The 26,424-nt window shown below is 46.7% G+C and overlaps 1 protein-coding gene across 1 annotated transcript in view; it reads right to left on the bottom strand.

Moving 5' to 3' along the window:
- Positions 1–912: 912 nt before the first annotated feature.
- Positions 913–26,424, bottom strand: part of TNFRSF11A (TNF receptor superfamily member 11a) — a 75,987-nt gene continuing 50,475 nt past the window's right edge. Inside the window, exons 6-10 of the mRNA XM_066579164.1 lie at positions 12,569–12,654; positions 10,766–10,870; positions 8,418–8,470; positions 3,594–4,152; positions 913–1,419 (exon numbers count right to left, since the gene is read on the bottom strand). Of these exons, the coding sequence (XP_066435261.1) occupies positions 1,037–1,419; positions 3,594–4,152; positions 8,418–8,470; positions 10,766–10,870; positions 12,569–12,654 (1,186 nt within the window). The 3' untranslated portion in view covers positions 913–1,036. The remainder of the gene's footprint in view (positions 1,420–3,593; positions 4,153–8,417; positions 8,471–10,765; positions 10,871–12,568; positions 12,655–26,424) is intronic.

Genomic DNA, 26,424 nt, shown 5'->3' on the forward strand with positions numbered 1-26,424 from the left:
AAAAAAAAGATTTAAAAAAAAAAAATAGCTTTTTATTGCAAAAAAGTATAAAAACCTTAAAAAAATATAAGAATTTTGGTATCGTTGTAACCGTACCGACCTGCAGAAAAAATTTAGTGTCAGAATGTCAGAATTGATGCGTTTTCTCTCAGTTATCATAAAAAAAATAATAAAAGTTTTACGATATAGTCTATGTACCCAAAAGTGGCACCGATTAAAACTACAGCTCGCCACGCAAAAAACAAGCCCTTATACGGCCGCGTTGACAGAAAAATAAAAAAGTTATGGCTTTTGAAAAATGGAGATGGGGAAAAATACCAAAAATCGCTTGGTCCTCAACGCCAAAATAGGCCATGTCATTAAGGGGTTAAAGATGGAATTAAAGCCAACCTTAAAAACTGTGGCATAGACATCGAGAACTGGGAAGCCCTGGACCTCCAGCGCTCAATTTGGAGGTCAGCCGTTAGCAACAGTGCTGTAAAATTCGAAGAGGCATGAATAGAGGGCGACAGGATGAAACGTATCAAGAAGAAAGCACGTCAAGCAAACCCTGGTCAAGACTGTCTACCACTTGGAAATGGATGCCCTCACTGCGAAAGAACCTGCGGATCAAGATTAGGTCTCTATAGTCACCTATGGAGCTACCGCAAAGACCCCATACTTGGAGGGCAATCGTGCTCGGCCACGAGTGATAGCCTATGATGATGATGGGATATATATTACACACACACCATTGAGCTAAATAGCCATGCCAAAATATATCTTACTTTGCACGATACTAAAAAGATGAAGCTTGGTAAGTGATAGAATGTACACATTTCCCTTCCCAGTGTTACAAAACGAATGAATAAATACATGAAGCCTTGGAGAATGAGCACCAGACAGCAGATGTCAGAAACGAAGAGTAGCACAAAGTTTTAAAATGTTTAATCTCCCTCCACTTGAGCTTCATTCCAAGTCGGCTCTCCATCATTTTGCCCGATGATCATTACCCCTGTAGATGGGAACAGATTTCACAGGAAATAATTATCATTTCTCAAAGATAAAATTCTGGCTTTCCTTCTTCTTGCACCGGTAAAAAGCTTATATTTGGGGAGAGAACGATATAGGATTCTTCTTGGCTAACCGTGTCCAGACCGTCCTGGCTGCTCCGATGATCTGCAAACATTTTGCTGTCCGTATCGGACGTTGAAGAACAGGGAACATCTGTGTATTTGGTGGGCTGAGTGTTGGCCACAAAGCTGTTATAATGGCTCTGGCTTTCCTCCTGCGTCGGCCGTCTCATGGTGTCCTCCTCTTCCGTTGTTGCATGTGCGTCTTGGGAGCTTGAGTTATAGTAGACTACAACAAGATCTGTTTTAATGTTCATTACTGGAGCAGTTGAAATGACTGTTGTGTTATGATTCCCTGATACATTTCCTGTGGTGAGAGAACAACAATTAGTGGCCATTTTTATACTATTCCCCCCACATAAAGTAGGCCATGGTTATTTGTTCAGAAGCTTTAGCTCTTTGCTGAACACCAGGCTTACTTCTCAGCACAGATCTCGGGGCTGGATCACTTCCAGTATGAAAGAAAGTCTGTCATAGTTTACGATGCTCCTAAAGCCACCACAGCAATAGACCGCTGATAAGTGTGATGATCGCTTAGATGTATCTGAGAAGGCCCATTTGCTGCACTGCATGCTAGTAAGTTGCAAACTATCGTGGGTGATCTTGTAGCTCAAACTAGTCCTGGCTTTCTGCTCAGTCCTCTCCGCCATGTGAATGTCAATCATTAGGTAAGAGGAGGAACTGGAGAGGTCTCAGGGGAAAAACCCAAGAGCAGTATGAGCGGCAAGACATTAGCATAAACTGCTCACATCCTGGGCGCCATGATGACAATGCGGTCTCGATTGGCAGGCGTCTGACTTCTGCTGTCAATAAAGACCGGGACAACCGCAGGGCTGCAACGCTGGAGCCAAGGATGGGTAATTATTGTTGTATTTGTTGTATTCACACATCTGAACCTTCCATTACATTTTCAATAAGTAACTGTGTAACTGCTTTAGGCCTCATGTCCACGGGCAAAAGAAGAATTAAAATCCGCAGCGGAATTTAACTCTTCTCCTGCCTGCGGATCCGCATCCCATAGGGATGCATTGACCACCTGCGGGTAGATAAATACCTGCAGATGGTCAATAAAAGTGATTTTAAAAAAAATGGAGCATGAAAAAATCTGGACCATGCTCCATTTTCGTGCGGGTCTCCCGCGGGGACGGCTCCCGCAGGCTTCTATTGAAGCCTATGGAAGCCGTCCGGATCCGCGGGAGACCTAAAATAAGAATATACTCATCTGCTCCGGATCTTCCCTTTGCCACGGCCGGATCTTTTTTCTTCGGGCCGGCGCATGCGCGCGGCACGCAACCGACGTGCCATGCACATCCGCCGGGCCGAAGAAAGAAGATCCGGCCACGACGTAGAGAAGATGAAGCCGCGGCGAAGGGAAGATCCGGAGCGCGAGTTTATTATTTTAAGCGCTCATGTCCGCGCTCATGAGGCCTTAAAGAAGTGTTTCCATCTCAGCCCATTATGGCCAGGATAAAAAATACTGCTCTGTATCTGCTAGCCAGGGTGGCCGGAAGTATAGAATCAGCCAAAGTTGGCTGTGCCATGTTTCCGTAACTCTTATAGAAATAAATGGGAGTTACAGAAACCGCGTAATACAGCAAGGTAGGCTGTATCCATAACTCAGGAGCTGCAGAAACAACATACCGTATATACCGGCGTATAAGACGACTTTTGAACCCCGAAAAATCTGCTCTGCAGTCGGGGGTCGTCTTATGGCTGAAGGCGCACGTGTTAGCAATCACACCCATTCAATGATGTCATTGAATAGTGTGATTGGCTGAAGCCACGTGTGCTTTAGCCAATCACAGCCATTCAATGATGTCATGGCTGCCGGCGTGTGTATTAGCTTTCTGGAAGCGGGGATTTCAAGCCCCGCATTCAGAAAGCTATGCTGCGCCGGGGACGAGGAGCGAGCGACAGCCTGCCGGAGCGAGCGACATCCTGCCGGAGCGCGACAGAACGCCGTGGGAGGTGAGTAATGAATTTATTTTTTTTTCTCCACTGTATACCGGCGTATAAGGTGACAGTTGGGGGGTCGTCTTATACGCCCCGTCGCCTTATACGCCGGTATATACGGTAGCTTGCTTCGCTACACCGTATCCGAAACTCTCATTCACCTCTATGAAAGTTACGGAGACAGCCCGATAACCTTGACCAGTTCTGGCCAACGCTAAGACGGAAGCTAAGTTCTCAAGTTGAGTGCAAGTCCCAGAGGTTAGACCCACATCCATCAGCCTTTTAGGACGTATCCTGCGTACATGCCATAAAAGCCTGAGATGGCAATACCTCTTTAAAATCTGCTCTCACTTGTGCAAGTTCTTCCCCATGTGCTTTGACAACCTAGATAGCGCCATTCTAGTCATTAAAAAAGACCACTAAGGCTTTAGATCATTGTAAGTTGATAGGCAAAAAAAGGAGGTCATAACCGATTATAATGTATAGAATCAGAAACTAATGAACTGATGCTACTTTCCACTATCTCACCTGATAGTGGTGGTGGTATATCTGTAGTAGAGCTGCCGCTTGCACTACTGTCACTTCTTGAATACGGCTTGTCAGTGAAGCAAGAACATGGCTCCTCGCCATCGTTTCTCTGTGAAGTCGGATGTGCCGCCTGCGAGAATCCATGAAATGCGTGCTGAGGGGTACAATGGCCAGACACATTATCCAAGGGATCTCTGGCAGAGTTGTCTGAAATTTCTTTAGCCGACTGACCACAATGATAGTGGGAATACAGAGGAATACTGACACCTTCTTCCTGGAAAGGAGGCAAGAGTCTATCTGAACTGGCATCTGAAAAGCCAGGGGATGCTCCTAGAGAGCCCATGTCAAGATCCAATATGGAGTCCATGTGGACCGCCATACTCCCATTCTCTGGTTCGGGGGACCTTCTGTGGTCGGTGTATTCATCTTCTGTTGGAATCTTTCTGCCCTGGTAAAACATGGATTCTTTTAGAGGACTGCGTTCCTCTGAAGGCGAATACTCCTTGTGTATGCAATCCCTTGACTCGCTCTTCATCTGTTCATTGAGTGGGGTTTTTTTCTAAAACACAAACATTGTACATAAGGATGACTTGATAAGGCAGGTTTTTATGTAATCCATGGTAGCATTATTATAAATGGGAACATGGTGTAAAGCAGGCCATGCATAGATATGGCTGAGGCCATTCGGTACTACGGATCTCCAGGACTGCATAAGACACTGTGATTATGTCATGCCTGCCAGTCCTGTTAAAAGGTCCGTTCATATTGAATTTGCAATGTTTCCTTTGACATACAGGGCCGTGCAAACATCTTAGGCAGGTGTCAAGAAAAAATGCTTTAAAAAAATAATAATTAAATATTTTAATAGTTTTTATGTTTTTGTCAAATAACAAAATGCAAACTGAATTAACAAAAAAAAATCTAAATCAAATCAATATTTGGTGTTCCTGCCCTTTACCTTCAAAACAGCATCAATTATTCGATACAGTCGCACAGTCAGGGGTTTTCTAGGGTTATAGTCAGGTGTATGAATAACAGTTTTATACCAAGAGGTGATAAGGATCAGCATTTTCACAGGTACATTGAAATAGTCATTAAATGAAACCGAAACAGCTGTGCAGGAGGCTTAAAACTGGGTGAGGAACAGCCAAACTCTGCTACTAAGTTAAGGTTGTGGAAGACAGTTTCATGTCACAGGTCACACACCATGACAAGACTGAGCACAGCAACAAGACACAAAGAACTTATTCCGCATCAGCAAGGTCTCTCACAGCCAAAGATTTCAAAGCAGAATCTGGTTATAGTATGTGCTGTTCAAGCTCTTTTGAATAAGTATAAAGAATCGGGCAACGTTGAAGACCATAGACATAGTGGTCGGCCAAGGAAACTTAGTGCAGCAGATGGAAGACATATCCTGCTTGCTTCTCTTTGAAACTAGAAGATGTCCAGCAGTGCCATCAGCTCAGAACTGGCAGAAAACAGTTGGACCCAGGTATACCCATCTACTGTTCAGAGCCGTCTGTCCATGGTCTTCATGGAAGAATTGTGTCCAAAAAGCCTTACCATAGAAGCAAAGCCAAGCAACTCAGCTCTACACGGAGACAAGGAACTGGGGTGCAAAAAAATGGCAGCAGGTTCTCTGGACTGATGAGTCAAACTGTGAAATATTTGGCTGTAAAAGAAGGCAGTTTGTTCACTGAAGAACTAGAGACGGGTACAATAATGAGTGTCTGCAGGCAGCAGTGAAGCATGGGGGAGAGCGGTACAATAATGAGTGTCTGCAGGCAGCAGTGAAGCATGGTGGAGAGTGGTACAATAATGAGTGTCTGCAGGCAGCAGTAAAACATGGTGGACAGCAGTACAATAATTGTCTGCAGGCAGCAGTGAAGCATGGTGGAGAGCGGTACAATAATGAGTGTCTGCAGGCAGCGGTGAAGCATGGTGGAGGAACATACAATAATGAGTGTCTGCAGGCAACAGTGAAGCATTGTGGACAGCAGTACAATAATGAGTCTCTGTAGGCAGCAGTGAAGCATGGTGGAGAGCGGTACAATAATGAGTGTCTGCAGGCAGCAGTGAAGCATCGTGGACACCAGTACAATAATGAGTGTCTGCAGGTAGCAGTGAAGCATGGTGGAGAGTGGTACAATAATAAGTGTCTGAAGGCAGAAGTGAAGCATGGTGGACAGCAGTACAATAATGTGTCTGCAGGCAGCAGTGAAGCATGGTGAAGAGCAGTACAATAAAGAGTGTCTGCAGGCAGCAGTGAAGCATGATGGAGAGTGGTACAATAATGAGTGTCTACAGGCAGCAATGAAGCATGGTGGAGAGTGGTACAATAATAAGTGTCTGAAGGCAGAAGTGAAGCATGGTGGACAGCAGTACAATAATGTGTCTGCAGGCAGCAGTGAAGCATGGTGAAGAGCGGTACAATAAAGAGTGTCTGCAGGCAGCAGTGAAGCATGGTGGAGAGCGGTACAATAATGAGTGTCTGCAGGCAGCAGTGAAGCATGGTGGAGAGCGGTACAATAATGAGTGTCTGAAGGCAGAAGTGAAGCATGGTGGACAGCAGTACAATAATGTGTCTGCAGGCAGCAGTGAAGCGTGGTGGAGAGCGGTACGATAATGAGTGTCTGCAGGCAGCAGTGAAGCATGGTGAAGAGCGGTACAATATTGAGTGTCTGCAGGCAGCAGTGAAGCATCGTGGACACCAGTACAATAATGAGTGTCTGCAGGTAGCAGTGAAGCATGGTGGAGAGTGGTACAATAATAAGTGTCTGCAAGCAGAAGTGAAGCATGGTGGACAGCAGTACAATAATGTGTCTACAGGCAGCATTGAAGCATGGTGGAGAGCGGTACAATAATGAGTGTCTGCAGGCAGCAGTGAAGCATGGTGAAGAGCGGTACAATAATGAGTGTCTGCAGGCAGCAGTGAAGCATGGTGGAGAGCGGTACAATAATGAGTGTCTGAAGGCAGAAGTGAAGCATGGTGGACAGCAGTACAATAATGTGTCTGCAGGCAGCAGTGAAGCGTGGTGGAGAGCGGTACGATAATGAGTGTCTGCAGGCAGCAGTGAAGCATGGTGAAGAGCGGTACAATAATGAGTGTCTGCAGGCAGCAGTGAAGCATCGTGGACACCAGTACAATAATGAGTGTCTGCAGGTAGCAGTGAAGCATGGTGGAGAGTGGTACAATAATAAGTGTCTGCAGGCAGAAGTGAAGCATGGTGGACAGCAGTACAATAATGTGTCTGCAGGCAGCATTGAAGCATGGTGGAGAGCGGTACAATAATGAGTGTCTGCAGGCAGCAGTGAAGCATGGTGAAGAGCGGTACAATAATGAGTGTCTGCAGGCAGCAGTGAAGCATGGTGGAAGACCATACAATAATTAGTGCCTGCAGGCAGCAGTGAAGCATGGTGGAGAGCGGTACAATAATGAATGTCTGCAGGCAACAGTGAAGCATGGTGGAGAGTATCACAATAATTAGCGTCTTCAGACAGCAGTGAAGCACGGTGGAGAGTGGTACAATGATGAGTGTCTGCAAACAGCAGTGACACATGGGGGAGAGCCCTACAATAATGAGTGTCTGCGGGCAGCAGTGAAGCATGGTGTAGAGCGGTACAATGAGTTGTAAGTTAGGGCTTTCACACAAACGCACTTTCACACAAAACGTGTCGTTTTTAACGCCACGGTAATCACGCTATAAGGTTCCCATTGCTTCTAATAGGGCCTTGCAGACATGGGCTGTCTGCCCTATTTTGCCTCGTTTAGCACACCTCATCACCCATCACAATGATGGGGTGCGCTAAAACCCGCTGTCTGAGGCAGGAACCTGCGCCTGAAAAGTAAAATCGCGTCAATATGTTGCAATCAAAATCGCTGAGCTCATGTGTGAGAGTGGCCTTAGGAGTTGCACTCCAGCAAATGGCGTTAAGGTTTTGGTCAAGACTAATTGTGCCCTCAATGCTAAGAAATATAGGCAGATACTTATCCATCATGCAAAACCATCAGCTAGGTGTCTGATTGGCTGTGTGTTTGGGGTTGTTGTCCTGCTGCAGTATAAACTTTAGCCAATGCCATTAGGAACTATCTTCAGCACAAAGAAGAACAGGGACTCCTGGAAGTGATGGCATAGAGCCACAGAGCCCTGATCTAATCATCATCCAGTCTGTCTGGGGTTACATGAAGTGACAGAAGGATTTGAGTAAGCCGACATCCACAGAAGATCTGTACTTAGCTCTCCAAGATATTTGGAACAACCTCCCTGCATAGTTCCTTCAAAAACTGTGTGCAAATGTACCTAGAAGAACTGATGCTGTTTTGAAGGTAAAGGGCGTCACACCAAATGTTAATTTGAAATTGCTTTCTCTTTTCTTCATTTACTTTGTCTTTTGCTAAGTGACAAAAATAACCTATTAACACTTCTATTTTGAAAGCATTGTTTCTTTGCAGCGTTGTTTCCCCCGCAGCCTAAAGCTTTTGCACATTACTGTATATTCCATGTAAGGCGCCGCCATTTATTTAAAATGAATATTTAGGCCCCTGTCCACTTGGTGGAGACCATATGAGTGTCCTACTGGCACTCTGTTGGGGCCGGTATAACTCCGTGTACCAGTTTTTGCTGTATAGAAGAGCACAATAAATTACGCCATTCTGTACAGAGACATCCAGTAAAAACCGTACATGGAGATCTTTTTCCTAACAAGGGAGCCTAGGGGTGACTTACAGTATGCCTATACAGCGGCATACACCAGAGACAGTCGTCAAAGGTAGGTGTCAGGAAATCCTCCCCGGTCTACCTGCTTACACACAGGTTATCATACCTGAGATCCGTGAACCTGGTCATAACTTTGTTGCGCCCAGTCCTGAACTCGTGCTAAAAATGCAAAAAAATATAAGTTAAATCAGAAGCTGAGTAATTCAGCATATGAAGCTGCCTATGTACATGCGATATGTCTTGGAAGCATCTAACAATCTGATATCTGTTATTCTTTTCAGTTCTTATTTAACCCTTTCATGCAATCAAACATCGATTAACATTGAATTATGTGGGATTACCGTGTTTTCCCGAAAATAAGACCAACCCTGATAATAAGCCCTACCCTGATTTTAGGGTGGGGCTTGATATAAGTCCTCTCCCAAAAATAAGCCCTAGCTACACTACATGAAAATAAAATATAAATAAAGAATACTCACCTTGCAGGCGCCGTCCCAGTCCCTCACGCTGGCTGCGGCGCTCCAGCAGTCTTCCGTGTAGTCCTCAGAGCATTCTCTTTCTGGCAACGTGGGTTGAATACCCCGCCTCCAGCAAAAGAATGCTTTGATTGGTTGAGGACCACAGCCTCAGCCAAATCACAGCCATTCAATGATGTCATTCATTGAATGGCTGCGATTGGCTCATCAAGCGCCAGCTGTGATAAGCTGAGGTGGTGGTCTTCAGCCAATCACAGCATTCTCTTGCTGGAGGCGGGGTAATCAACCCACGTTGCCAGAAAAAGAATGCTCTGTCACTGCTGAGGATCACATGGAACACGGTCGGAGCGCCTGGAGAGCAGCGAGAGGGAGCGGGGCAGCGGCTGCTAGGTAAGTATTAAGACATCCCCCAAAAAAAGACACTGTGCCTCTTTTGGGTAAAAAATTAATATAAGACATTGTCTTATTTTGGGGGAAACATGTTAGTACTGAGTGAGGTTCGGAGCAGAGCCCTCTCCAAACGCTGAAGCAGGCTCTGCTCTCAAGCCCGCTCGATACTAATTTTTCTTTATAATTTTCTTTCTTTGTATGAGACATGTGATACCGCGATATGGACACCTTGTGCCCCATTCTATGTAAACTTATTCTTGGGCTGGTGGCAATCATAGTTTTTTTTTGGGATCCTGCAAATACAAATGGGGGATTTTAGTGTGCGACCTGACAGCATTTACAGGGTTAACAGTCACGATTGGCGTTCACCCTGATTGAGGCTGAGGCCAGTGATTGACAACTGTGAGAAATAACTAGCCCCCACATTGTATGGAGTGCGATTGTGTTTTTATATTTTACCTCACTTCGAAATTTTGTAAAAGTTTTTCAATACATTAAGAGATGCAATAAAAAATACACGTGTGAAACCGGGACTAAAGTCTGGAATTCTGGTTAATACAGATATATTCCTTTATGGAATGTAAAGGGTTAAAGCAGTCCCTGCAGCAACCGGTGGAGGCTAAAAGCAAGCTTTTGTACAGCTCTGTCGATGAAGCAAAGAAAAGTAATGGCTCTTGGAAGGAAGGACAAAAAAGAAAAATCTCCCGTCTTGGAAGTGTTTAAAGGTAAAGATCATGTAAAGGTCAGGTAAGCGAGCCATTAATCATAATCAGCCAGCAGAGCATGGGTTCGTGAACCATGGATCAGCGGCTTGGCTGCATTTTACTAACATATTGCAGATATTTCAGTCCACAATGTGGACTTTAGGAAGGCGGCGGTGACTGAGCTGGCACCCCTAGTAATGGCCTAATCACACTGCCCTGCTGCTGATGCTTCCACCACTCAAGCCTTATGGCCCAAGGGACTATTTGACAGGCACCCCAATAGCGCCCCTTAATATAAAGTATCACTGACCCCGTAGATAGTACAACAATTTACTACTCAACTAATGAATCAGTGTTAGACTACATTCACATAGGCTGGCACAAAAATCGGGCCAGGTTTTACGGCCCGATGTTGCGCTTATCAACATGCCTTAAACCCGCGGGTGAGAGAGGTTTTTCATGCAAAAACAATTCACATCACTTTAGTGAAGTTGCAATCCAATTGATTTCAATAGGAAACATCACATCGGACTCGCGTGCGCGGCGCACGGCATGCAATGGGTTTGACTATCCCACGGAAAACAATGGGCGATGCGGTCTGAGGGATGTGAAAAAACTGGATGCAGCGATTATCTTACAGCTTCGTTGTGGGGAAAAAAGAGAAAACAGTCCTGTGTACGACTCCATGCAAAAGAATGAAGCTCATAGTCATGCGAGTTGCGTGTTCTGCAGCGCGAGGTTCACGCCCGTGTGAATGTAACCTTATTGTGATGCATTTTTTCCAAAGCGGGTTTAGTGCATGCGGACAGCAGTTGGCGATGGGCACAGAACCATGAACAATTAGTCTAAGCAGGTCCACATGTAAGGGATACTAAGAGCAATACCTAGGAGTGCACTGAACCTCTTCCTACAGCACACAATGTAGATGATGCAGATCACAATCCCCGATGCCACAATAGGAAAAATTATGAGGATTACCACCTTGGTCACTGCGCAAAGAAAGCAAATAGTTACTGATAATAAAAAGTAGCGTACAAATAGCAAAACACAATCTAACAGTTGCATCAATAGTTGGTCCATTCACTGACAGCCAGAATGGCATAGTACTACTGTATACAAGTTGAAGGGGTTTTCCAGAACTTTAATATTGAGGATAGGCCATCAGTATTAAAGTCCCAGAAACCCCCAACAATGGTATGTGTCAGTATAAACTGTGCAACTCATCTGTCATACCCATTGTGGTTTCACCAATACCAGAAGCTACAAGGTGAGTGTCAGAGACGAACTAAAGGGTTGCAGTCCTTGAGTTAGCCATTTTTAAGTGATTTTCAGTAATGCATTTTTTTGAAACCAGACATGTTTTAGCAAAATAACAAGTAAATCCCTATTCACAGGGTAGGGGATAACATGCTTATCGGTGGGGTCTTACCGCTGCGACCCATGCCGATCTCGAGAATGGGACTCCTGTGTCCTGTTCTCCTGTGATTGCGGGGGTTCCCCAGCAGTGATGTCACCGAGCACATGCGGTCAGCACTTCACTTTCAATGGGACTGCTGAGACCACAGAGTAGCGCCCGCTCGGATATTTCAGTCACCCCCACTGACGTGAATGCTTGACCAGCACTCCATTCAGTGACATCACTGCTGGGGAAGAAGCAACCCCAGGCCTTGATAAGAGAATGGGAGTCCTGTTCGAAATCGGCGGAGGTCTTAGCGTGAGACCTCACCAACTTGCAAGTTATTCCCTATTCTGTAGACGCAGAAATTCTGCCGAATTTGCCATGGAAATTTCGCAGCATTCCTGCCTGTGTGAATCTACCCTTAAAGAAGTAGTCTCCCTATAAGAACCCGTGTCAAGATGTATTATTAGGGCATACATACTTGGGACGCTACTCTATGAGCCAAAATGTAGACGAATTTCTTACTGGGGCAATTCTGGCCCTTCTGTGCATTTAACACAGTAATAGTGTGGAAGACGTTTGTTCCAAGCATCTAATACCCTTCCAGTAAGATATTTTCTGACATTGCTTCAGATTTTTTCCCCAACTAATCTCAGATTGTGCCCCCTTGTTCAGATATGGAATCAGCAGAGCTCTACACAGCAGGATCACAATCTCCGTCTTTCTACTGGTTGTACTGTACTTCTAGCTATGCAGACACAGTTAAAGAGGCTATATCTGTGATGACCAGTATCCGTTTTGAAAGGATGGTATCTTTGTGAGACAACTCCTTTACATCGTTCCCAGAATAGATATTTATGATATTCCAATCAGAATTTTTATTTGGCATAACCTATACCACACCTCCTCCTAAAAAGCCATGCCCCTTTTCAGAAAGGCAGCAAGGGCGGCGTAAAAACCAGAAGAGGTTGCAAATTGTGGGCAAGTAGGCCTTTTAACGCTGGTGCAATAACAGTGAGTTTCTGACCTTTAGGTTGCCTACGGACCTCATGAGCAATGAAGTCTTAGTCCCTGATTGTTATAAATGACATTTCATTTAGGAAAACCCAGAGAGTCTGGACACATGGACCCAACAGTATGCATCAGTAATTGGGGACCCAATTGCCAGAACCCCAGTGATTTGATGTGGGAATTATTAAGTGCCTTTATATCTATTCAGGGAAAACATATCATCACTATTGCTTTATTACATTAGAATATAGTTACACGTTAACAGTCGGACACGTACAATCTTGTAGGACGATGTGACGATCACAGATCGCATCAGAAACGTTAGTGCCAGGAATAATCATTTGTAATTCCCCATCCGTACAGCTGTAAGACAAAGAAAACACAAACTGGGTATAATACATGATTACCAAACTATATACACCAAGTCACTATAGCCTGTAAAATCAAGGACCTTCACATTTTGGTGTGTAATTTCCTCCAAGTTATGAAATAAAACTGTATATTACCTATAAAAACTTGTTGCTGTAGGCCGTGCCATGCTGACCTATACACTGCATCTAGAAAGTCTTCAGACAAACTCACTTTTTTTACATTTTGTTATGTTATGGCCTTGGGGAATGGGGGATTTAAAAAAAAAAATTGCACATCATTCTTCACTCAATATCCCATAATGAGAAAGTGACAAAATGTTTTTAATAAAAAAAAAAAATGACAAAGATTTCAAACTAACATTTTGTATTGATATACGTATTCACGCCCTTTGGAATGACACTTGGGATTTAGCTCTGTGGGCCTCCCATTTCTGTTGATCATCTTTGAGATGCTCCTACATCTTGATTGGAGTCACCTGGGGGGTCACTTCACTTGATTGGACATATTAAAAGACTCCCCCCCCCCCCACTCCCCCTCCTTCCTGTCTATATGAGATCTCACCACTCACAATGCATATTACAGACAAAACCAAGCCATAAGGCGCAAAGTACTGCCTGTAGAGCTCAGAGACAGGATTGTGTGGAGGCTCAGATCTGGAGAAGGCTGCAAAACATTTCTGCTGTACTGAAAGATCCCAAGAGCCCAGCGGCCTCCATAATTCTTACATGGAAAAAAGGTGGAACGAAGACTCTTCCTAGAGCTGCCGACCTAAAATAAGTAATTGGGGGACAAGGGCCTTGATAAAAGAGGTGACCAAGAACCTGGCTGAGCTCCATTTTTATCTTCAATTTTAAGTGCTCTGTCTGGAGGTAAACAGGCGCCGCTCATCACCTGCCCAATACCATCCCTACATAAATCACAGCAGCATCATACTATGAGGGTGTTTTTCAGCGGTTGGGACTGGGAAACTAGTCAGGGTTGACGGAAAGCAAAGCACAGAGATATTCTTAATGAGAACCTGATCCAGAACACATGGGACCTCAGACTGGGCAGAAGGTTCACCTTCCAAGAAGATAATGACTCTGAGCACACAGCAAAGACAACGCCCGACTGGCTTAGGGACAACTGTGAATGTCCTTAAGTGGCCCAACCCGAGACACTACTTGAACATCTCCGGAGAGACCCGATAATGGCTGTCCACACACGGCTCCCATACAACCTGACTGAGCCTGGGAGGATCTGCAGTTAGTCTTTAATCTTAAGATTTCCAATATTCTGCTTTCACTTTATCATTATGGGATACTGAGTGCAGAAAGATGGGAAAAACTTGAAAATATAAAAACAAAACAAAAAAAACTTTACATTTCTGTAAAAGTCGCAACATAACAAAATGTAAGAAAGTGAAAGGGTCTGAAGACTTTCCAAATGCACTTGATACTGTTCTATAACTGCTGAATACCACTAAGGGTACACTTGCACACGGTAAGCAAGTTACTTACTGCACAGCAGCAAGGTCACAAGTAAACATATTGTAAGGCTGCTACTCGTGTCTGTCGCCCTCTTGCCGTTGCAGGTAGCAACAAGTATCATTCTGCTATTTCTGTGCATTTGTAATCTTTGTCCGTTTTCATCCAGCACTGAGAGGGTTAACCAGTCCTCTGGCTCTCAGCTCAGCTGTAGGATTAATGGGCAATCACTTCCCTATTTAAGCTGAGCTGGTTCCCTTCTTGGTAGCCTCAGTATTTGGCTTTCCTCTGGTCCCTCTACTGCTAGGTTTTCTTTCTCTGGACTGTTTAAGTCTATTCTGACCCTCGTCTGCTTGTCCCACTTGTACCTTTGCCTTGTGCTCTGTAACTGTGTGTGTGTCCATTTGCTTTCTGTCTGTGTTCATTCTCCTCTCTGTAGTAAGTTAGTTGTGTCTTCATTTTTGTGTTTCAGTACTTTATCCCTGTTTTCTCTCAGGGCAAGTCAGGCCCTAGGTTCCCAGTTATATCAGTAGCAGCACTTTAGGGACAAATCAAGGTCCCCGATGTCCTTCAGAGCCATATTACAAGGCGAGGAGGGAAAATGTTACCATACAGCGTGGCGCGTCGCTCCGGCGGCCTGGAGCCCTGTGTCGAGGTTATCCCAGCAGCTGTGGGCGGCGGCATGGGCGTGTCCGCCCGTAGGGTGCCGCCCGCCCTCCTCCGTTCTTCTTATACAGCAGTGGGCGGAGTTGCCTCCTCCCACTCTCCGCCCCTGGGCGGAACCTGGTGGTTAAAAGCCTGGCAGTGAAGTGAGCTCACTGCCAGTTATTGGTTCTGCATGCACCAAGCCAGTCTGTCTGCGGTTCGCCTCAGCCAGTCCCTAGTTGTCGGTCAGCTCCCTCTGGTCCCCTATTACTCTGTCTGTTTGTGTTGGTTCTGTTTGCCTCTAATCTAGTCTGGCCCAGTCAGCACTAGTTGCTATCCAGCACCCTGCCAGTTTGCCTGTGAGTCCCATCTCCAGCCTTGTAAGTTTTGTTGGTCTGATTCATCTGCCTCCTCTGTCGGCACTCTGTTCCCCCCATTAGGTAGTTTCCTGCTTGCCAGTCGCCAGGTCCCTAGCCAGGGCAGGGACCGCCGTCCAGTTGTCCGCCTGGGGTTAGCCAGGGCCGAGGCAAGTAGGCAGGGACAGTGGGGGTGCGGGAGATCAGGGCACCCCAACTGGCGCTCGGGGGGCAGAGTGCCGTAACATAATAACTGGCCATTAAAATACTGTTTTTCTTTTCATGGCGGCGATCAGCTCCCTTGCAAACCAGTTGCAAGACCTGGTGCCGGTGATCCGGGATTTGTCAGCTCGCATGGTGGCCCAGGAGCAGTGGGCATTGTCGCAGGAGCAGAATGCCGTTACCAGTCCCGAACCCAAGTGCCCTCTTCCCGAGGTGTTCTCTGGGGAGAGGAACAAGTTTTTCGTTTTTCAACAGGCGTGTCGCCTGTTTTTTCGGATGCGTCCCCGCTCTTCCGGCTCGGAGGTCCAGAGGGTCGGGCTCATAATGTCCCTGCTGCGGGGCTCTGCCCAGACTTGGGCCTTTTCCATTCCCGAGGGTTCCCCCTCCCTGCATTCGGTGGACTCCTTTTTTCAGGAACTCGGGGGCATCTTCGATGAACCGGACAGAGTGGGGTTGGCGGTTTCACGGTTGCTGGCGCTGCATCAGGGGTCGCTTTGTGTGGAGGATTATTGCTCCAGTTTCAGACCCTATGCGGGTGATACTGCATGGAACGATAGCGCCCTGAAAGACGTTTTTATGCAAGGTCTCTCGGACGCGGTCAAAGAACTGTTGATCTCCCATCCCGTTCCCGGGTCCTTAAAGGAGGCTATGGAGTTAGCAGTGAAGGCAGATAGGAGGCTCAGGGCTGGGAAGCAAGATAGACTGACCCATAGAGTCAGGGAGGTAATTTGTCCTGTTCCCTCCCCGTCCGTACCAGTCTCTGTTCCCGAACCTATGGAACTGGACCTGCTGGACCCCGAGGAGCGACGCCGGATTCGGTTATTACATCATCTCTGTCTCTACTGCGGGAAAGCTGGACATCGGGTGATAACCTGCCCCCGGAGGCCTCAGCGTCCACAGTCTGAATCGGCAGAAAGACTTCCAGTCCTAGGCGATTGCAGGGAGGGTCGCCTAGGACCTCAGGTACGTCCTAGACTTCTGATACCCTGCCAGGTTAGATTCCGGAACTTCTCCCGCCTAGGGCAGGCGTTTATTGATTCCGGAGCAGCTGCTAACCTGATAAGCATGCGTCTCGTTGAGCCCCTGAGGGCTGAATTTGTGGCGCTAAAGACGCCAATTCGTTTTGCTAGCATTGATGCTACTCCTCTTGCTTCGGGATTGGTACGATGGAGGACCCCAGTGTTACAACTCACGGTGGGGGGTCGCCATTCGGAAGGTCTATCGTTCCTGGTAATGGAGAAAATGTCGGTAGACATGATACTAGGGATGCCGTGGCTGGTGTTGCACAACCCCCAATTCGATTGGGCCACTGGGGAGCTAACCCAGTGGGGGCCGTCCTGCCATAGCCATCACGCTTCCCTTCCTCCCTGCCCAGCCGATACCGCACTCAGTCCCCGAGGTCTCACTTACCTTCAAACCCCGTCCGCCTGCCCTGCTGCTGATGTCGCCACCGATGCCCTGCATAGGGGACGGAAGAAAGAGGTGGGGTCTCGTATGCAGTTGCGTTGTGAGGAGAGTCTGTCGGTATGTGAGCCGTACAGGGGGGGACAGAAGGAGTACCGGTCCTCTGGAAATTGCAAAAGGAGGGGTCGCAGGGGGTTCCATAAGTCGTTGTCGAAACCTGTTGTCCCTTCGGTGATGCCCACCTCCGGTCCCCCGCCGCCCACCCTGGTCTGTGATGCAGTTGAATACGAGGCTCAGGAGATCCCGGATTCTCGCCGGGGTACAGGAACCTTACAATATTTGGGGCCCCGGAAGAGTTTTTTGGAGTATGATAGCTCAGAGGACAGTGATTTTAAATTTGGAGTTGCCTCATATTTTGAAGGCAGCGTCATTGGGAGCGAGGATGGGACAAAAGATAGTGGTGAACGTTCGGGCATTGACTCGGAAGACAACCTGAAACACGACGATATGTCAACGGTTGGTCCTGAAGAAGATGTAGAAAGGAGAGCCCCTGAAGGAAATGGGGCAGCCACAGGCTACCGAAGTCATGGACCTGAGGATCAGTCCATGGTGACCGCTCGGGAGGGTCACATTCTCGGGTTGGTACAGCGTTTTCACAGCCGTCTTTTGGATAAGCCTGGTCGAGTTTCCGGGGGCCCGGAGGTCCCCCGTCAGAGGGGGGGGGGTAATGTTACCATACAGCGTGGCGCGTCGCTCCGGCGGCCTGGAGCCCTGTGTCGAGGTTATCCCAGCAGCTGTGGGCGGCGGCATGGGCGTGTCCGCCCGTAGGGTGCCGCCCGCCCTCCTCCGTTCTTCTTATACAGCAGTGGGCGGAGTTGCCTCCTCCCACTCTCCGCCCCTGGGCGGAACCTGGTGGTTAAAAGCCTGGCAGTGAAGTGAGCTCACTGCCAGTTATTGGTTCTGCATGCACCAAGCCAGTCTGTCTGCGGTTCGCCTCAGCCAGTCCCTAGTTGTCGGTCAGCTCCCTCTGGTCCCCTATTACTCTGTCTGTTTGTGTTGGTTCTGTTTGCCTCTAATCTAGTCTGGCCCAGTCAGCACTAGTTGCTATCCAGCACCCTGCCAGTTTGCCTGTGAGTCCCATCTCCAGCCTTGTAAGTTTTGTTGGTCTGATTCATCTGCCTCCTCTGTCGGCACTCTGTTCCCCCCATTAGGTAGTTTCCTGCTTGCCAGTCGCCAGGTCCCTAGCCAGGGCAGGGACCGCCGTCCAGTTGTCCGCCTGGGGTTAGCCAGGGCCGAGGCAAGTAGGCAGGGACAGTGGGGGTGCGGGAGATCAGGGCACCCCAACTGGCGCTCGGGGGGCAGAGTGCCGTAACAGAAAAACTGCAAAGCCCAGCCTGGGTCCGGATCATGACCCAAAATAGAAATCCTAAACAAAGTATGGGCCAGGCAGCATTACATGTATCCAAAATATTTTCTTTATTCCTCAATAAAAAAAACTGGCCAGTTTTTTATGGAGGAATAAGGAAAATGTTTTGGATACATCTGATGCTGCCTGGACCATACTTTGTTTAGGCCCTAGGTTCCAGCACAGGGCCGTCCTTATGGGGGCGATTACCCTGCTTGCAGTCAGGGCCTCTTTCATCCCCCTGCTTACCTTAAGGCCAGTTACCCTTCTGTAGGTACTCCAGTCTGCTGGGGTCACATGCCAGTCACCCTGGTATAAAAGCCAGGCTGGTTGGTTAGCCCAGTGGGTCCACATTCCGAAATCCGTAACACATTAGTTTTTTGGCAAGGTTTTCATGTGAAAAGTGCAACCATGGTAAACATGTATGTGGCTGTGTATTGTACAGTTAAGGCCCTTTTACATCGTGTAACAGGAAAAACAATCGGCAAAACATCTTTCATCAGCTGATCATTGCTTTTCATCAGAAAGCATATAAAAACTCACTGGTCAGCTGCACATCCTCCATTGTGAAAGGCTCAATAGGGGAGAACAAATTTGATTTTTGACCAGAGTAACGGTAGTGGCCCAGAGTTTTGGCCCCCACAGCACTTTTTTAGCTACCTCATGTGGAGTGCCTATATCTGCTCATGTGCGTATGTTCGTGTTGTCGTTAGTGTTAAGTTATGTGTGTTGACCTACCCAGGTCGCCAAAAAGTCATTGTTTGGGGTCAGTGTCAACCAACTTGTATATGTCTGTACCCCGATCACCCTAGCCTGCTCTGTGTCTTGTCAGTTGCCCCTGTCTAGGTCAGGATTGTTTAGGGGGAGGGGTTACAGTAAGGGAGAAGAGAGAGAAGAATAATGTAGTCAGAGAGGAAGTTCGTGAAGAGCCAAGCTTAGGCTAGGTTTGACTTGTGCTTAGCTCAGACTGGCTTGTTTAAACCCAAGATTAGGTTGAGATCCCGCTGGGAAAGAGGTGGAATATACATCGTGGAGACAGCCATTGGAGAGTCTTTATCCTCCCTGCCTAAATGAGAATATAAGCCAAGGAAGACCCCGTGGATTTGGGGAGGACAGGCCCAGTAATCGTGAGTGCATTTTAACCCAGCTAGGTAAGAAGGCAACGTGTCTAGGCGAGAAAGAAAGACAGTCTGCTTCATTCCACTTCTCCACAAATAACCATCCAGAACAACCCCCAGGTAACTTAGACTGGCGAGCTCATCTTCCCGAAAGGAGACAGAGAGTTGAATCAATGCCTGTTACGTTTATTAGGAAATCTGCTGAAGTTATCATTGCTTGAAAATCTGCCAATTGTGAACTGTTTGTTAATTCTGCAAGTACTGAGCAAACCATGTGCCAACGGTTTTATGAAAGTTCTTTGGGTCTGGACTTTTTATTTCATCATTACATTATACTCAGAGGCACTGGCGTCACGTAAAACTTTTACCACTGTGGTCACGAGCCCTATTTGTGGAATCAGTCTTCTGAGTGGGCCTTCGTTCTATGCAGAGTAGCCACCACCATGACTGGGCCTGAGTTAGGATAAACCACTGGAGTTCTATCTTCCTGTGCATTTGCTCAGGGAAATAGACCATATGGAACTCCAGCTTGCTGCATAAAGGTAATGTAAACTAGCGCCAATCAACATGCTTTTGTCGATTGGGGTTTGTTATATTGAGTCAAGATTTGGTCACTGAACAAAGTCCCTCAGGCCGGATTCACACAAGCGTATGCGCATTGCATTTTTGCGTGTCCTTCTGCATTCTCTACTGTACTTTTTGTACACGCGCAAAAAAGGACGTGGCCACGGTCTCATCCACTGACATGACTAATAAGCCTAATTAGTTCCATAAGGTTTATTTCCCTGAGCAAGTGCGCAGAAAGATGGAACACGCTGTGTATTTTTGGTGCAACAGAATTTTGCAAGTAAAATACACACATGTAAACGAACCTATTAAAAATCAATGTGTTCTATTCACTGTGTATTGCACATGCAAATGTGAATCCGGCCTTACTGAAATTAAGCACTCTAGCACACTATGTAAAATGGAACTACTCACCGCCGCACCATTCCCACCCCTTTAACTTTACAGCACCGAGTCAGTAACCATTAAAGGGGTTGTCCCGCGCCGAAACGGGTTTTTTTTTTGTCAATAGGCCCCCCGTTCGGCGCAAGACAAACCCAATGCATCAGTTTAAAAAAAAACCCGTTTAGTACTTACCCGAATCCCCGCGCTGCGGTGACTTCTTACTTACCGTAGTAAGATGGCCGCCGGTATCTTCACCCACGATGCACCGCGGGTCTTCTCCCATGGTGCACCGTGGGCTCTGTGCGGTCCATTGCCGATTCCAGCCTCCTGATTGGCTGGAATCGGCACACGTGACGGGGCGGAGCTACGAGGACCAGCTCTCCGGCACGAGCGGCCCCATTCAACACGGAGAAGACCGGACTGCGCAAGCGCGTCTAATCGGGCGATTAGATGCTGAAATTAGACGGCACCATGGAGACGACGACGCTAGCAACGGAACAGGTAAGTGAATAACTTCTGTATGGCTCATATTTAATGCACGATGTACATTACAAAGTGCATTAATATGGCCATACAGAAGTGTATAACCCCACTTGCTTTCGCAGGACAACCCCTTTAAGTGGATAATGCCCTCCATAAGCTTGTCTTCTTATAAGTGAAAAGTAATGCAGCTGCAGGAAAAGTCAACAACTACATCTCAACTGAATCAAACGGGTAATTAATCTCAAGTGGAGAGTAAATAAAGATAGCAGGATCAGAGGAAAAGCGCAGAATGCAATGACAGGAATGTACAAAGCAACCACCAGACAGTATCCTTACTACTACATATTTGTCACACCGGGTTCTTTCAGATCTTCATCGCGGGTCTGTCATGTATACAGACAGACATATCTGAAGGCAATATGTAATAATGGAGCACGGTGCTGGCTGATGGGCAAAGACTGAACCGTTCGGCAGCGGGGATTCCCCTTTCCTGCTCTCAGAACGGAGTAGAAAAACAGAATCCCCAACGCAAGTGTGAAACCAGCCTAATGCTAGGTTCCCACGGGACGGCTTCACCACAGAAATCTTACAGTTTTGCCGGAGCGAAAAACTGCGAGGTCTCGAGAGGGATAAGCGCAGCTTCAAAACCCATGACACTTAGCCACAGGTTTTGGAGCGGCTTCACCGCATGCTTTTCTGTTGCGTCCGGGTCTTCCATGGAAAGGAGCGAGGCCGCAATGTAAAAAAAGAAAGAAAGGACATGCTGTGTCCTGGGAATCCGTACCGCAGCGCCAGATTTGCCGCGACGGATTGACCGCCCCGTGTGGATGAGATTTTTGACATATGTAAAGCCAATTAATTCGTTCTAGACATTCTAATTTTCGGATGGGCGTGGTGGAGTTTGAAATAGAAGCCCTACCCTGAAAATAAGCCATAACTGCACTACATGAAAAAAAAAAAAGACACTGAATGGGTCATCAAGCGCCGGCTGCAATTGGCTGAGCCACGGTGCTCCTGAGCCAATCACCGCATTCTCTTCCGGGAGGAGGGGTATTCAACCCACGTTGCCATGAAGAGAAGGGCGTTTCAACGCTGAAGCTGACACAGAAGCCTGCCAGAGTGCCTGGAGAGCTGCGAGGGTCAGGGATGCCGGCGACACTAGAAGCAGCCAGCAAAACTGGAGACATAATCCTGGCTAAAAAAAATTGGCGAAACTGGAAACCGGAAAAAGGAGAAGACAGCGAAAGTAGAGGTTTGACTGTACTTACCTATTTCTTCCCAGTCAGTTTCCTTAACAGGTCCTCTCATTCCTAATGTTTTCCTGACCCCTAGATTCCCACTGATCACGTGACTGTTCCGAATACTGAATCTGACACTTCTGCTGAGGTTGAGTAATTCACGGCCTTGTACGTCTGGCCAGGGCAATGTACGTTGTGTCACTAGTGCCCTAGCATTTGTTCCCTGGACGGAAATGCCAAATCCTCAGCAGTCTGTCAAACACTGGGCATGCGCAGAAAAGCGATGCGCACTCGCGGCACAATCAGTCTGCACTGCAGAATAGGGAGATGGGCGGACGTAGCTCTCCAGCGCTAGTACTCCTGGGAATTACATAGTAACATAGTTTGTAAGGCTGAATGAAGACAATGTCCATCTAGTCCAGCCTGTCTAGCCTCCTGTTTTGTTGATCCAGAGGAAGGCAAAAAACCCCAAGAGCAGAAGCCAATTAGCCCTTTTGGGGAAAAATTCCTTCCCGACTCCCTAATGGCAATCAGACTAATCCCTGGATCAACCCTAATAGTTCCTACCTGCCTGTATACCCGGATTAACAAATAATCTTAGATTTATAGCCTATAATATCCTTCCTCTCCAGAAAGACATTAAGTCCCCTTTTAAACTCCTCTAAGGATTTTGCCATCACTACGTCCTCAGGCAGAGAGTTCCACAGTCTAACTGCTCTAACAGTAAAGAATCCCCTTCTATGTTGGTGATGAAACCTGCTTTCCTCTAAACGCAGCGGATGACCTCTTGTTACCGTTGCAGTCCTGGGTATAAACAGATCCTGGGAGAGATCCTTGTATTGTCCCCTCATGTGTTTATACATAGTTATTTGGTCGCCTCTTAACCTTCTTTTTTCTAGAGTAAATAGTCCCAATTTGGATAGCCTCTCTGGGTATTCCAGTCCTCTCATTCCATGTATTAGTTTAGTTGCCCTTCTTTGAACCCCCTCCAATACCGTAACATCTTTCCTGAGCACCGCTGACCAGAACTGTACACAGTATTCCATGTGAGGCCTGACAAGTGCCTTATATAATGGAAGGATAATGTTCTCGTCCTTCGCCCCTATACCTCTTTTAATACACCCCAAGACTCTATTAGCTTTTGCAGCTGCTGACTGGCATTGCTTACTCCAGTTTAGTCTACAATCCACTAATACCCCCAGGTTTTTTTCCATATCACTTTTCCCTAGCAGTACCCCATTTAGTGTATATTGGTGACACCCGTTTATCCTGCCCATGTGCATAACCTTACATTTATCAATATTGAACTTCATTTGCCATTTTTCTGCCCAAGCCCCCAGCTTGTCCAGGTCCGTTTGTAGCTGTACATTGTCTTCCGTTGCATTGATTATATTGTATAATTTTGTGTCATCTACAAATATTGATATTTTACTGTGCAGTCCCTCTATCAGGTCATTGATAAATATATTGAACAGAATGGGGCCCAATACTGAACCTTGTGGCACCCCACTAGTGACTTTGGCCCAATCAGAGTATGAGCCATTTATTACCACCCTCTGCTTTCTATCATTGAGCCAATTTTTTACCCACTTACACACGTTTTCGCCCAGTCTGAGCTGCCTCATTTTGTATATTAGCCTATTTTGTGGCACAGTGTCAAACACTTTAGAGAAGTCCAGATATACAAGGTCAATAGACTCTCCCAGGTCCAGCCTAGAGCTTACTTCATCATAGAAACTGATCAGATTTGTCTGACATGAGCGACCCTTCATGAATCCATGCTGGTGAGGAGTTATTCCCTTGTTCTCCTTGAGGTGCTCATCAATGGAGTCCCTCAGAATCCCCTCGAAAAGTTTTCCCATTACTGAAGTGAGACTTACCAACCTGTAGTTGCCAGGCTCACTTTTGGTCCCCTTTTTGTAAATTGGAACCACGTTGGCAATGCGCCAATCCAATGGTACAACCCCGGTCTTGATAGTATCCACAAATATTAGATATAGCGGCCTAGCTATCTCATCACTTAGTTCCCTTAGTATCCTTGGGTGTATTCCATCTGGGCCTGGCGATTTATCGATTTTAATCTTCTTTAATCGGTTCCACACCTCCTCTTGCGTTAAGTATGACATACTTTGTGAGGGGTTCCTTTTATTCCCCTGTATCTTGTGTGGCATTTCCTTTTCGTTTGTGAATACGCTTGAAAAGAAACTATTTAATAGATTTGCCTTCCCTCCATCATCTTCAATGATTTCCCCTGCATTATTTGTTAAAGGGCCAGTGCTCTCCCTGCAAATCCTTTTGCTGTTAATATAGTTGAAAAATAGTTTTGGGTTGTTTTTGCTCTCTTTGGCCATCAGTCTTTCCGCCTCCTCCTTGGCAATTTTGATCCTATCTTTGCATATTTTGTTTTTTTCCCTGTATGATTTTAGCGCTTCTTCACTGCCTTCCTGCTTTTGTAGTTTGAACGCTTTCTTTTTTTCGTTTATTGCCCCTCTTACCGTCTTGTCGAGTCACATTTGTTTCCTTTTAGTTGAGTTTCTTTTATTTTTAAAGGGAATGAACTGCTCACATGAGGTGATTAGGATCCTTTTAAACTTTTCCCATTTGTCCTCCGTACTGGCATTTTTGAGGATGTTGTTCCATTTAATGTTAATGTAATGTTCTAAGCTGATCAAATTTTGCTTTACTAAAGTTTAGTTTGTTTGTCGCTCCCTGATAAGGCTTCCTATTGATTGACAGCTGGAAGTTGATTATATTGTGGTCACTGTTCCCCAAGTGCCCCTCAACCTGCACCCCCTTTATTCGGTCTGGTTTGTTAGTTAGTACTAGGTTCAGAATGGCGCTCCCTCTAGTTGGCTCCCGCACAAGTTGGTTCAGATAATTATCTTTAATTACTCTCAAAAACTTATCACCCCTGTGAGATTTGCAGGTTTCGTCTTCCCATATTATATCCGGATAATTAAAGTCCCCCATTATAATTACTTCATTGCGGTTTGACACCTCTTCTATCTGCCTTAATAGTAAGTTTTCATTTTGTTCTGTTGCTTTTGGTGGTCTATAGAAAACCCCTATCAGGATTTTGTTATTTTTTCTTCCCTGTATTTCTACCCACAGAGATTCCACCTGTTCGTCTCCTACACCTATATCATCCCATAGTCTCGGATTTAAGTTCGATTTGACGTACAGACATACCCCTCCCCTTTCTGGTTCCTTCTGTCTCTTCTGAAGAGATTGTACCCCTGTAAATTCGCCGCTCAATCACACTTATCATCAAGCCATGTTTCCGTTATTCCAACTATATCATAACTCTCATCAGTCATTCTTGCTTCAAGCTCACCCACTTTACCAATCAGATTTCGTGCATTTGTGGTCATACAATTGATATCGTTATTTTTGTTTTTTAAATTCGTTTTGTTGCTATTCGTACTAATGGCTGACCTCACATTTCTAACTGTACTAACCCCCCCCCCCCTGCTCGACCCCCATTCCCATTTCTTAGACCCAGGTCGCTAGCTACACTGGCTACCCCACTATTTCTCTTTTTGCCCTCCCCCCAGTCCCTAGTTTAAACACTCCTCCAGCCTTCTAGCCATCTTATCCCCCAGCACAGCTGCACCCTCCCCATTAAGATAGAGCCTGTAGCCGACAGCAAAGTCAGCTCAGGAACCCAAATCACTCCTTCTTACACCAACTCCGGAGCCACTTGTTTACCTCCCTAAGTTCCTGCTGCCTTTCTAATGTGGCTTTAGGTGCAGGTAGTATTTCCGAGAAAACTACCCTGGAGGTCCTCGACCTAAGCTTGGACCCTAGGTCCCTGAAATCATTTTTGAGGGCCCTCCATTGACCTCTAATTTGTTCATTGGTGCCAACGTGCACCATGACCGCTGGATCCTCACCAGCCCCTCCCAGTAATCGGTCAATCCGATCCGCGATGTGTCGAACTCGAGTGCCAGAAAACCAACACACCGTTCGACAATCCCGGTCTTTATGGCAGATTGCCCTACCACTAGGACCTGTCTAGCCTGCCCTGCGCTCCCCGTCCCCATCTCACTGGAGCAGTCATCTCTCTGGCGTTCAGAGGGCGTGTCGTGCTGCAGTGGTGCTGGCTCTGTAATGGCATCCCCCTCATCTGCCAACCTTGCAAACTTGTTGGGTTGTGCCAGTTCAGGACTAGCCGCCCTGGTTCTCTTCCCTCTATCCCTCCTTCTTTCTGTCACCCAGCTTCTTGCCTGCTCCTCCTGCTCTTCCGTACTATCATCCGCCCCCGCCTCTACCCCAGCGAGTGCCTGCTCAGTGAGCACCAAACTCCTTTCCATGATGTCAATGGATCTCAGTGTTGCCAGTTGCCCATTTAGATCCAGGATTTGGGCTTCTAAATGTGCGACGTGCACGCATCTTGCACAACAGTATGCACCCCCGATCGGCTGATCAAGGACGGCATACATTGCACAAGTAGCACACTGGATGGCATTGCCA

Source organism: Eleutherodactylus coqui, chromosome 9 (assembly GCF_035609145.1).
Source record: "Eleutherodactylus coqui strain aEleCoq1 chromosome 9, aEleCoq1.hap1, whole genome shotgun sequence".
Classification (NCBI taxonomy): domain Eukaryota; kingdom Metazoa; phylum Chordata; class Amphibia; order Anura; family Eleutherodactylidae; genus Eleutherodactylus; species Eleutherodactylus coqui.